Source organism: Pseudoliparis swirei, chromosome 17, assembly GCF_029220125.1.
Source record: "Pseudoliparis swirei isolate HS2019 ecotype Mariana Trench chromosome 17, NWPU_hadal_v1, whole genome shotgun sequence".
In the NCBI taxonomy this organism is placed as follows: Eukaryota; Metazoa; Chordata; class Actinopteri; order Perciformes; family Liparidae; genus Pseudoliparis; species Pseudoliparis swirei.
Window position 1 is genome coordinate 7,741,197 of NC_079404.1, and position 12,312 is coordinate 7,753,508.

Consider the following 12,312-nt stretch of genomic DNA (forward strand, 5'->3'; position numbering starts at 1 on the left):
CTCAATATAACTCTCCTCGGTCGTGCGTCACCGCGTCACAACAAGCAACATTATCACTTTTGTTTTTTCCCACCCCCGGCTGAGTTGGTTGAGAGGCTATGGAAGAGGGACGGGCAGACTGGCTCGACACTCCAGCCCAGAACCCGCAGCGAGGTCAGGATTCAGGCTCCACGTGAGTTCCCCGTCCTCTAGACTCTGTTTGTAAAGAGACATCGTAACTCCTCGCACAAGGGGCTTCAACATGGCCACCTGGAGCAACTCCTGAAAGTGTCACGTCAGTGCTGCGTGCAGCGCTCACCTCTTCCCCTCTGCGCCACGTCCTCCAGTGGCCGAATCAACACATTGCTGTTTAGTAAAGTGCCTGCAGGGCGCGCGCACCGCGGGGAGCGCTTAATCCCGTTTTCTCCCGTCTGCAGCGCGATACTGTATGTGATATACTAATCCAGCCACAGTGATGCTGTGTTACATTTAGTTTGTTAAAACGGAGAAAATAAATCAAGTTGGGTTCAGTTTAGCCTCTATCAGAAATGTTTGGTGGTGAATTTACAATGGGTCTGCAAATGCAATAAACAGGCTTAAAATGTAGGTCTCGTGTGAGTATCCTAAACATCAATAATAATAAAAACTTTAATATATGCTATCAATTACATACATTTAATTAATGGATCTTTATTGTTACTGTACCAGGATACAAATGGACAGAATTCTCCTTTTGTGGCACTTTCTGTGTCCTTGTGACGTGGGACGCCCCGCTGTGAGGACACCCACTCGATAAGGCAATGGAGGCAGCAGAAGTAGCCCAGCCTCCTCTATGTGTGCGACGCCCACGCTGAAGCCCTGGCGGCTATAAAAGCCCCAGGCTCTCTGTGGATGGGCCCAGACAGATCTTGATCACACAGTCGACTGAGAGCCCTCGTGTCTGCCGCAGACACGGCAGCCTCTCATATCAGCAGTTTCCATAGGAACCCTCGAGGAACAGATACCGGGCTGAATTGTGTAAAAAGAAGCTTGATCCGTTCAGAGCAATTACTCCTTTGAGTTCCTTTTTTCCCACACTGGTGTAGAGGAGGGTTAACTCCAAACAGGTCTTTTTTTCCTTTTCTTTTGTTTGTGGCTGTAGACAACTTTGTCTCCTTGGCTTTAGTTCTCTTCAATTATCTTCCAACCCCTGACCTCAGTGGCTATGGTCTCTCTCAGATCTACCAAAGGAGCGTCCAAAGCCCGACGGGACCACATCAATCATGAGATCCGGAATATGCGCGCCCTGTTGCCCGTCACCCAGGAGAACCAAGAACGTCTCTCCTACCTGCACTCCATGTCCGCCATCTGCGCCTACATCAGGAAGTCTGTTCTCTTCCAGGGTAAGTCTTCACACTCCGGTTATACGGTTGTGCTTTCATATCTTTGAAACGGTCATCGGCATATAGTCTGGGCCGCATCAAAGCTAAACCTGCAGAGATGCATGGAGTTCACCAAGGCTCACCTCACTCACTCCCCTTCCTCAGGACTCCCTGCTGAGGCGAGATCCTGCTGCTCTCTGCCGTACGAGGCCTTCCTTCCAGCCCTGCACGGCTTCATCCTGGTTACTACCTCACAGGGGAGGCTGGTCTACGTGTCCGAGAATGTAGAGGAATATCTCGGTCTGTCCATGGTGAGTCCATTTATACATCTGCTGTTTGCTTTACTTCACGTTGGGCTTTCATTGTTTTGTTTCTAACTGGGGATAACACAAATCACATTCTTCCAGATAGATGTGCTGCAAGGAGACACTTTCTACGACATGGTGGAACGCTCTGACATTAATATTGTGAAATCAAACCTGGACATTGATCACAACTCTCCATCAGGTAAATTTAAAGGCTTTGACATCACTTTAGAATAGCCCCGAGTAGCATTTTAGACTGGGCCCACTGTATGATGGTTACCATCACAATGTTGCTGTTATTCTTAGTGATTTGCATTTCTCACCCAAATACTCGTTTTATTTTGAGCCATACTATTCGTACTACTGAAAGACTAAACTGATCCGTTGTCTTTCTTCAGAGAGGAGCTTTATATGTTGTATGCAAACCTCCAAGGCCTTCAAGCTGCAACATGGCAGCTGCTGTTCCATGACGGTCAGAGGGAGCTTCCAGTCGTTCCCTCAGCCGTGGCTGTCCTCCTCTTCGGTCTGTCCCACCAGCCAGCTACTGTTTGTGGCCCTCTGCACCCCCACGGCCAACCGCCTGCAGAACTGCGACTCCCACTCCTGTGACGGCTTCAACAGTGCCCACCGACTCGATATGACCTTCACTCAGCTGTCAGACAGGTGAATACACGGAATCCCCTTCAAATGCAGGGAAGCAAAATGTTCTCGTACTGGTCACTGACAAACTTTTCCATGTCTTTTCCTTTTCAGCGTTTTAGATTTGTTGGGGTATTCGCCAGAAGAATTGACCGGTCGATCTTGGTACAGTCTCATCCACCCTGAAGATCTGTCTCTGAGTGCAGATTCTCATAGAAGTTTAAGTAAGTATGTCGTCTATTGCAGGAAAACTGGCATTATTCATTTCCATAAAGTCAGAGCGAGAAAAATCACATTTTCATTGTACGCTTGTTTTTTAATCGTGCATTGGTCATAACCACGGATGTTTATTCCCTATCTCGTCCAGTGCGGGCAGATGAGGGCTTCCAGGCGGAGATGGTGCTCAGACTCCAGTGCAAAGATCTGTCGTGGACCTGGATCTACAGTCGAGTTAACAAGGAAGCAGAGTGCCAGGGCATGAGCTGCACCAACTTCATCATCAGGTATGACGGACTTCACTTCCCCGGCAGACCTGAGCCCACAGTGCAAGACGCCTTTTCCATGTTTTTCCAAGTCAAGAACGTCGACTTAATCCATTGCTTTGCTCTTGCAGTGAAACGGAGGCCCGATTTCTGCAGAAGAAAGTCAGCAGCGATGCGTTCAGGCCATTGCCTCTAGAAAACGTTGCGGATCAACAGGCCCCTCACTCTCCGACCTCCATCAACACAGAGTGCTTTAAAAGACGAAGGACGTCCAGCAGCCAAAGCGACGAGCCAGGTGCCAAAGTGAGGAGGGAGACCGAGATATGCTATGTGACGTGCGATGGCTCACCTGCTCCCTCGGGAGAGAGCCTTGCTCTCTTCACCCCTCCCTACAGCCCGGCCTCCTCCAGCTCCACTCTGCAGCAGGAGGAGCTCAGCCATGACATCCTGATGGATGTGCATGGATACACAGATCAGCTGCTGTCCTCCCCTGAGTGCTCTCCTTCCTATTACTCCTACCCAGAGGCGGAGCTCACCTGTCACCATTCACCCTCCAGCTCCCTCGCTTCAGCCGCTGAACAGACATTTGACCGCGCGGCCTTCGGCGCCCGCTCCCCAGCCTTCTCCTCATCTCCGAACTATGATTTCCAAGTTTGTACGGCTGATGCTCGATTAGTTCCAGACTGCCCGTCCATGTCGGACATGTGCAAGAGCCCAGTGGACTGCGCTCTGCATCACGACGACTTCAGCCTCCTCGAGCAACCACAAGGGGGCGACCTTGTCCAAGTGCATCATGTCCCCTACCACGCGGTGCCCACACACTCCATCCTTCTCACCCCCAGCCAATCTCCCACATCCACAGAGACGCTGCCTTACAACGAGAGGGAGCAGGCAGAGATCAGTATTCTGGCTCAGCAGATTTCCTCCCTGGCCAGCAGCTTCGCCATGTACCACACGCACAGCCCGCTTCAGAGCGTGAACCCACCTTCAACCACCAACACCACGGTGACTTCGGCCTGCGACTGGCCCCGCCACGCTCCGCTCCCTTCAGCCCTTCCTCTCAAGCGCCAGCTGGTCCTTGACGACGGTGTGTTCGACAGCATCCTAAGGGGCGCGAGGAAAAGCGGCACGTCCTGCCCCGACGCTGCAGCGTCCGGGTACCAGCACGGCTTGTTGCACTGCAGGAATCGGTCCCTTCAGTCGGAGCCGGAGCCCCTTGGCATCTCCCCGACCATCACAGAGGAACCGCTGCCTGCAGAGCAATTCACTGCCATGGATCCCTTCAGTTTGCAGTTGGGATGCCATGAGCAAAACACTGGGTTGCATCAACTCAACCACTATATGCAGAGTGGCCTTCAGCAAGGTAGCTTCAACAACAACAATAGCCAATGAGTTTCCTTTGGAAAATTTCCTAAAGGTTACATTTCACTAATGTTGTTCTGTCTCCTTTCAGATGAACTTGCAGAAGAAAACCTGTACTGAAATAAGTCTGTGACTTACTGTACTACCACGCGTATGACATATTGTCAGGGCAATCTTCAAAGACATTTCGAGGACGTGTTTGCTGAGTGTTCCCTCAAAAGACTTATTTCTGAAAGTTGAAAAGCAACTAAAGTAGATTACTTGCTCTTCAAGGCGACATATTTGTCTTCATGTATCAACACTGCTGTTGACTGTTTTGCTTCTGTTTTATATTTTATAAAAAAGGTACTTTCAACAGAAACTTTTCTGACATCACTTAAATACTGAAATGGAGGTATATTTGTATTCCAATGTTGAGTGACCACATTTTACTATTGAGCACTTTATCAATGTCATTGCCACACGGATTTTATAATGGAGAAGGCATTCTGATTTCAACGGAATATGACCTTGTATTTCAAAGCTACCTTGATTAGCTTTAAGTCATACATTATTCCTTACAATGAGGAGCCATTTGTAAATGTTTGGTTTTAGGTGCCTTAAAAATGGGAGGGGAAGACACTAATCAGTTTGTCAAAAAATAATAATACTATTTGTCTTTTTCTCAGTGGGCCATAAATGCTTTAATGTTGTAATGAATGAATAAATCAGTCAGCGAGATGATTGTTAAACACCTACCTCGGTACACCTAAATACATTCCAAGTCTGAATTTTATGAATTAATTGTATTTATTTGTAACTTCAATTTCATGTAATAGTCTTAACATGTTTTTATTTTACTGCAATGTGAATCTTAAACTTAATTTTGTCCTTCCCACATTAGTACAGTAGGCTACTGCACGTGTCTGAATGTCCAACGTTATTGTGTTACACCAAACATGTAACAACAACAATGTAAATAAATCAAATGAAAAATACATTGGATCAATTCAATTCAGTTTATTTTGTATAGCCCATTCTCACAAATTACAAATTTGGCTCAGAGGGCTTTACAATCTGTATACATAGACATCCCTGTCCCAGAACCTCACATTGGATCAGGAAAAACTCCCAAGAAAAAAATAAAAAATAAACCTTTCACAGGGAAAAAAGGGAATAAACCTTCAGGAGAGCAACAGAGGAGGATCCCTCTCCACGATAGACAGGTGCAATAGATGTCATGTGTACAGAAGGAATCATTACAGAGTTAAAACGCATGCAATGAATATGACAGAGTGTTTGAATAGTTGGTAGTCGGCATGGACCACGATCCAGACCTCCATGATCCATCAGGCAGATGGAGGTAGAGTGGAGGATCATGTTGATTTAATGATTAGGGTATTCAATGTTTCTGCTTCCACAAAAACACACTTAAGGTGTAAAATGTCCACGACTCATTAATACCTGAGACACACTCAAAACCATATTGACTCACTTTGACATCATTAGTGCCAAGACATATACACATACCGCTGCTGGAATAAAATAAAATTTGTAGCGTTCCATCCAACAATTTTTATTTTCATTTGTTAACCCAAATAAAGATTAATCCTGGATTAACTGATTAAGTACAACAAGTAGTAAACACACGATCGCATGCATCCTATTATCACCTTACAAGGTGTTTATGGCAAACAGTTGCCTCATCAAGTCGATACACAGCAACAATGGCATTCATTCATCGCCGTGTTTCTGTCCATCTCGTGAATGTTAAATCTATTTTAATATTCACTCTGTTTAGCTGTTTTGGTCTCCATCAACTCCTGAGTGAAATATGTGACATATCTTTAGCAGCTAAATGCTTCCCTATGTTCTCCAGACCTCTGTATGTTTGTGAGATGCTTTATTTATTTGTAAACAGATGCCTTCTGCATCTGGAAACGATGCTGATGAGGGAGGTGAAAGAGAACCAAAACCATGTGAACGCCAGTACACACTCGGTGACTTTCAAGGTCGAGAAGTCGCTGCACTGTTCCCGCTCCGTGACTTGCTGTCTTGTAATCTGAATTGGCAGGAGTATGTATTTATAGCAGAAGGGTTTACTGTCTATTTATATGAGCACTTTCATCTGACCAGATGGCTAAGCATCTACTGAGCTCTTCAATGCTCCATTGGTTTTTACATCTTGTTGCCAGTCATACCAATGAGAGCATATAAACTGTATGCAGGGGAAATCAATTTTCGTCTTGGAACAAATTTGCAGACTCCAATGCATGAATGATTAAATTGGTCGGACAAAGAAATGAAAAAACTGACGAGAACGAAGGACCGTTTGCACGACTGTGGAGCACGAAGCTCGCAGGAGGCGCCACAGTCCTGCCGCTGGTGCAGAGCTCCTATTCTCACGTGGGTTAAAACAGCCACTAGATGGAGTAATAGCTCCAATCGCCTCCCAGTAACTCAGATATGTCTAAATGCCACGATACGAGTATAATATTATTCAAGCAAGATTGAAAAGTGTGTGTGTGTGTGTGTACGTGCGTGCGTGCGTTTGTGTGTGTGTGTGTGTGTGTGTGCACACACACAAACGTGTGTACGCGATGAGAGTATAACGAAAGGACGTCATTCGGTCCGTTCATGAGCAAATAGTCCAGATGTCTTTTCCTATCTACGGAGAGCTAATTAAGAGTGATGTCTGTTGAAGGGTACAATGGCAACTAAAGTTCCTCACAAACTCCCCGCATATGCTGTGCTTCAGTCTTTCTGTGTCGCTCAGCGTTACCTGGAATGATACTGATGATGATGTCCCCCGGAGGCTCAGCGACACCAAGTCCAGGGTGCCGGCACGTTTGTCCACACCAAAGAGACAGCAAGAATCTACACGCCCAGCAACCCCCTATGTCTCTGCACTTTACGAAACACAACAGTTTACACACTACAGATGATACCAGAATCACAATTTCATTGTGAACTCCTCTAAAGAGCATGAAAGCAACCACTGTTACGAAACAGGTGGTTCTCAAGGCTGAAAACAAATAAGAGTATGGCAGTGTGGCAGGCAGTTTTCCGTAGCTGTGTATACATGGTTATTAATAGATGAGGTGTTCTCTTAAAAATCAATTAAATTTAAATGGTGGGAGTCAAGGGCCTCGATCTGTGGCGGTTTGTGTGTAAAATATCACAGGTGGCTCTTCTGTCGCCTCCCTGATATTAAATTGAGCCGATGTGAGATTAGATGAACACAATCTATGCCTCACAGAAAGAAGAACTTCAGTAGTATGCCAGTGGAATTGAGTGGTGAATTGCAGCTCGGATGATTTTTATCTGAGATCTGAGAGCGGCATCAGGGTTGAAGATGATACCGCATGGTTGAGCTAACAAAAGAGAAACACGGGCAAAACCGTCTTGTGCCCTACTTCAGTTGCTTCTCAAGCGCTCTCTCAGGTGGATGGCTGGAGGGTGGATGCTGAGGGAAAAGCGCATCAGTGCAGTTAAACAGAGCAGCTCATGGATGGGATTCTTTTTCAAAGCCGTGCCTCCCACAAGCAGCCAGGTTTTCATATCATGCCTCACCGGTGGCTTCTCACGAATGATTACCTCATTTACCTGCAGAGAAAAAACTCTCCAAATTGAAACTCTCACTGATTTCAGACAACAGGGCCTCAGGTGGCGCTGCCGTGTCTTCGTTTATTTTCCGGCTTTATTCTTCTGTTGTCACAGCCACTGGGGCTTGAGGGCTCTAATGAAAGCTTATCTCAGGCTTTACATTTATTCTAAAAGACATGAAGATGTGGAAAGCCAGAACGTAATTTGTCTATTTTGCTCGGGGATTGTTTGGCAGATGGAAGCGATGACACAGGCGATAGCTGCCAAGGTCACGGAAAGGTGTCGCGCGCTGTCATGAGGGATGCCGGAGCTGTTATTGTATGTTCACCGGAATCTGCCTTTTCATCTCTGTGCTCCGTGTGTAATTTATTTTCTCCCTGTCTCACTTGTTTTGGCTGCATTACATTTTTACGTCTACAGCTTTGTTGTCCCACTTTTCAAAAGATGCACCTGACCGGTTCAGTCAGCACACACCAACACTGTAATTGGGTTAAACAAAAAGCCCCAAAATAGACTGCAGACGGTTCCTTCAGGACCTCTCTTGTTGCTTCCGTTCCTGTGCCTGATTGAACACTGGATCCCAGTCAGGCAGAGTCAATACATCCCTTTTGATATTCACGAGAGAAAGGCCAGCCAACCAGGGAGAAGAATACAAAGTGCATACTTACAACAGAGCCTACTTGCATATGCATTTTTGATTTATTTTTCTGCCATTCTCTCTCTGGGAGGAGTTTGCTGCTTAAGGCAAAGCACCTGTCCAGAGAGGAGACATATGCATCCTGCTGTCAAAATATGCGTAACGCATCATCCTCTGTTGATGGGAATTCTCGTGTGTTGGAAAAAACATTTTCTCGTGTAAACATTTCCATTATTGACTTTAGAATGCTGGCCTGGATGTCATAGTTATGCTTTACAGCGATCCCAAACAGACTGTCATGGGTTTACGTGTAAGTTCTTTCTCCTGCAGCAGCAATCCTGCTGGTTTTTAGGGAGGGAAAGACCTCTCAATGTATGGTGTATTTGCCCAACACATGCTCAGAATTCAGAACAATTTATGATTTGTGCTGGAAATCCAATATACAGGAGCACATAAGTGGATTTCTGCAAAATACTATTACATTTTTCAAGCGCCGTGCAGTGATGGGGGTATCTCAAGAAATGGACGAAAATGGCATTGATTACCCGCATGTAGTTGCTCGGCCAGAGGCCCATTATATACCATCCATATAGGAAGGAGTAAATCGTAAACATGTTTATCTCTCCACTTGTGAAGCATCCCAGGGGGCAATACAAATAGACACGAAGAGCTGTATCTTATGAAAGGCTCAGAAAGGCTTAGAAATGATTAGAGGGCAATTAAGTGAGATGCAATAAATGAATTCATCGATAAATAAAATCAAATGAAAAGATAATCATGCATGCCAAATAACTGAGGCATAGCCTAATTAGAAATGAGTATTGTTAGATAATTAAATGATGGAATGTGTTAAATCAATGCGTTGACCCAGTTTCTAATGGGGATGTAAACTGCAGACGATTACTTTAAGGGCGGATGGATGGTCAGGAAAGCTAAATGACCATTACCTTTCATTGGTTTCGCCTCCAGCTAACATTGACATGACCATGGCGTAGGCTTCTGTTCTCTCGTAGCAGTTTACAGTGATAGATAATGTTGACAGTTTTGGTAATGTTTGAAACAACATGGCCATATTCAGAAAAGGGGACACGAATGCAGCTCTGAATTTTGCAGAGGGCAAATGTAAATTTCTTGATAGCTGAAATGTCAACTTGCTGGCGGATTTCATCAGCAGCGAGCTTTCTAAGTGGGTCGAAAACGCCGTCTCTGGCTGACTCTCATGTTTCCAGCTGCCTTGTATCAAAATAGGAATCTGTCATTACTGCCCAGTGGACCCTCCGCTACCTGCTCGCCACCAGACTACAGATAGGCACAGTTGGATACGAGCTGGTGGAAAAATGTCATTTAGCCATAAATAAGCGTTTAGCAGCATATATTTGCTATATTGAGGATATTTTCCTGAGACATAAAAGAGAGTAAATATTAATAATAAAAAATAATAATGGATTCCATTTCTACGGCACTCTTCATCCAAGAATCTCAGAATCTTAGACTTCTATTCATCATTATGGAAAGACACATGTCTCCAAATGAATGATAATGCTGCTGCGTAACTGCTGGATGCTTGCATAATGAGTGTGATGATGTCAATGTTGCGAGAGTACGTCGTAGCATTTCAAATGATCGTTGTCTCTGTCATTCGTGTTTCAAAGCGCTCTATGAATCATCATGACTTGCCTGGCAGGAGTGTCGAGATGTATTTTGTCTTTTCGTGTGTCTGTTTGTTTGCATGTGAATAGTTGTTTAAAATTTGTCACACACATTATCAGACCCTTTCAACGCCCACTTGACTCAGGTTTGGCGCTCATTGATAATTCTGACAATGCAACTCACTCAAAGGGCACTAGGCCTCAGCTCACGCACAACGGAGACGTTTCTTCTTCATTTCAAAAGGATGTTCTTCATCATTACTGTTGAAACCCTCATTTGCAAAGATTCCTCGCAACCTTCTCTATAGATCAAAGCGTTTCATTGAGACAGAGTTTAGTAATACTCATTGAATGTGTTGTTACTCTGTAATGCTTCCTTCTGTACACATGACATATATTGCTTCTGTCCATCCGGGGAGAGGGATCCTCCTCTGTTGCTCCCCTTAAGGTTTCTTCCCTTTTTTCCCTGTGAAAGGTTTTTTTCTTCTATTTCTTGGGAGTTTTTCCTGGTCCGATGTGAGGTCCTGAGATAGGGATGTCGTATGTGTACAGATTGTATTGCCCTTTAAGGCACATTTGTAATTTGTGATCTTAGGCTTTATAAAATAAACTGAATTGAATTGAATTAATAGCTGGAAGTCAATGTCAAACAATGTACCAGTTGCATTGCTGATTAGAACATTCTCCACAGGATACATGGGAGGTCTCCTTATTATAGATCTCAGTATCTCTGAACCATGCTGACGATCGACACTGCATGATTAGAAATGCCTCCACTACAGAGGAAACGTCTCCCTTTCTGAGGCACTTCAAACCAACCGTGAGGAAGACTTTGGATAGCGCTGGGGACGAGACAACACTCAAGTGGTTTCACAGCGGCGCAGTCTATACTCAGCCGGCGGGGTCAGTGTTTGGGTGATCTGAGGAAGGGTCTTGAAGGGTGAAGAAATCAAATGGACCATTTGGAGAAGATGAACACTTTTATTTGGGTTTTATTATCATCACTCAACCTTTGCCTTATATAAACAACCAAGCAATATGCACAATTTATCTCCACACTACTGAGGAACATGTCATGTATCTATGTATCTTAAGGAGTTTTAACTGCATGTGTTGTTGTTGTTTATTCGTGCCAGAGAGCGGTGGACTGTTAGCGCCTTTGTAAATGTACAAAGTGTTCCGGAAAAAAAGATCATTGTACAAGATTTATTCATGAGGAGGTATTTCATCTTCATTTCGCAGTCACAAGTGTTCCTGCATGCAAGCACAAAGAGTATTACCATGGAGATGGCACAGTGCACAGACCCACTATATCTCATAGTAAATGGATTGAACCTCAGGGTCATGGATAATAATGTCCTAATCCCATGTTCTGTTTGTTTATAAAGCAAAATATCCTTTAATAAGTGCAAATAAGGTGGAAATAGAGACGTGCATGTGGGCGTGCTCATTATATTCATAATAATACAATGCAGAAACTGGCAGACTACCTTGCCCAGAATAAGAGAGTAAAACAATTCCATGTTCTTGCTTCTGCACAATTAACATCTAAAATCTCTTGACTTTTCATTAGCATGGAATTTGTATGGATTATCGGGAACAAACTTCTTCTGTTTTTTAAGCACAATGTTAAAAGGTTTCTGTCACAGTTAAATCTCTTCGAGGCACGGATCCTCTGATTTGCAAACGCAGTCTTGCTCTCCCCGTTCATTGGCACCTTTTATCCATCTTCTATTTCATACTTTAACTCAATCATGTCATGTTTTGAGGCCATTTTAAAAGACAAGAGGAGACAAGACCTATCCAATTTGCCGAGCACTATATTTAGCTCATTCCAGCCCTCGCTAACGATGATAATTGAGAACAGCGCTTCTCAGGTGACAGTTTGGCAATACCCGCTAATTAGTCCAGCCATTTTATACATTAATGTGCGTCCTTTGATCCTGGTGTCCTCTGGTCTGCAGGGCCCTCGCTTGACCATGCACACCTCCTCGTATACAGAACACTGGGGTTGCTGGGGCAACTGTAAAGGAACCGGGGCCCCTGCATGGAATTAAACAGAGTGAGTGATAATGTAGTTCGGGCTGACTGCCAAATGGAAAATAAAGATGTAATTAGAAAGTCAAATGAGCATGGATTTGCAACTGTACACATATTGTATTGCACATTCCCACAGCACATGCAAAATACTTGCACACACACACACACGGCTTTTGTCCTCCAACAAACCAAAACCAATAAGGATTTCACGCAGCGAATCAAACATAATCTCTTTGGGTTTTGGACAGAAAAGCAGTTGATTCGAATTTAATA

The 12,312-nt window shown here is 44.6% G+C and overlaps 1 protein-coding gene across 1 annotated transcript; it reads left to right on the forward strand.

The window, feature by feature from the left end:
- Window positions 1–98: 98 nt before the first annotated feature.
- On the forward strand, window positions 99–5,107 carry npas4l (neuronal PAS domain protein 4 like). The gene is made up of 9 exons (XM_056436210.1): window positions 99–172; window positions 1,198–1,361; window positions 1,506–1,651; window positions 1,748–1,847; window positions 2,044–2,308; window positions 2,399–2,508; window positions 2,652–2,787; window positions 2,898–4,129; window positions 4,220–5,107. The coding sequence occupies exons 1-9, from the start codon at window positions 99–101 to the stop codon at window positions 4,246–4,248; spliced, it is 2,256 nt and encodes a 751-aa protein (XP_056292185.1). The 3' UTR covers window positions 4,249–5,107.
- The last annotated feature ends 7,205 nt before the right edge of the window (window positions 5,108–12,312 follow it).

Excerpts from the sequence above, each read along its gene's own strand:
- npas4l (XM_056436210.1), top strand. The coding sequence starts at position 99 with ATGGAAGAGGGACGGGCAGACTGGCTCGACACTCCAGCCCAGAACCCG. Across the intron at positions 2,509-2,651 it reads AGATTCTCATAGAAGTTTAA|TGCGGGCAGATGAGGGCTTC; the intron begins GTAAGTATGTCG and ends TATCTCGTCCAG. Across the intron at positions 2,788-2,897 it reads TGCACCAACTTCATCATCAG|TGAAACGGAGGCCCGATTTC; the intron begins GTATGACGGACT and ends TTGCTCTTGCAG.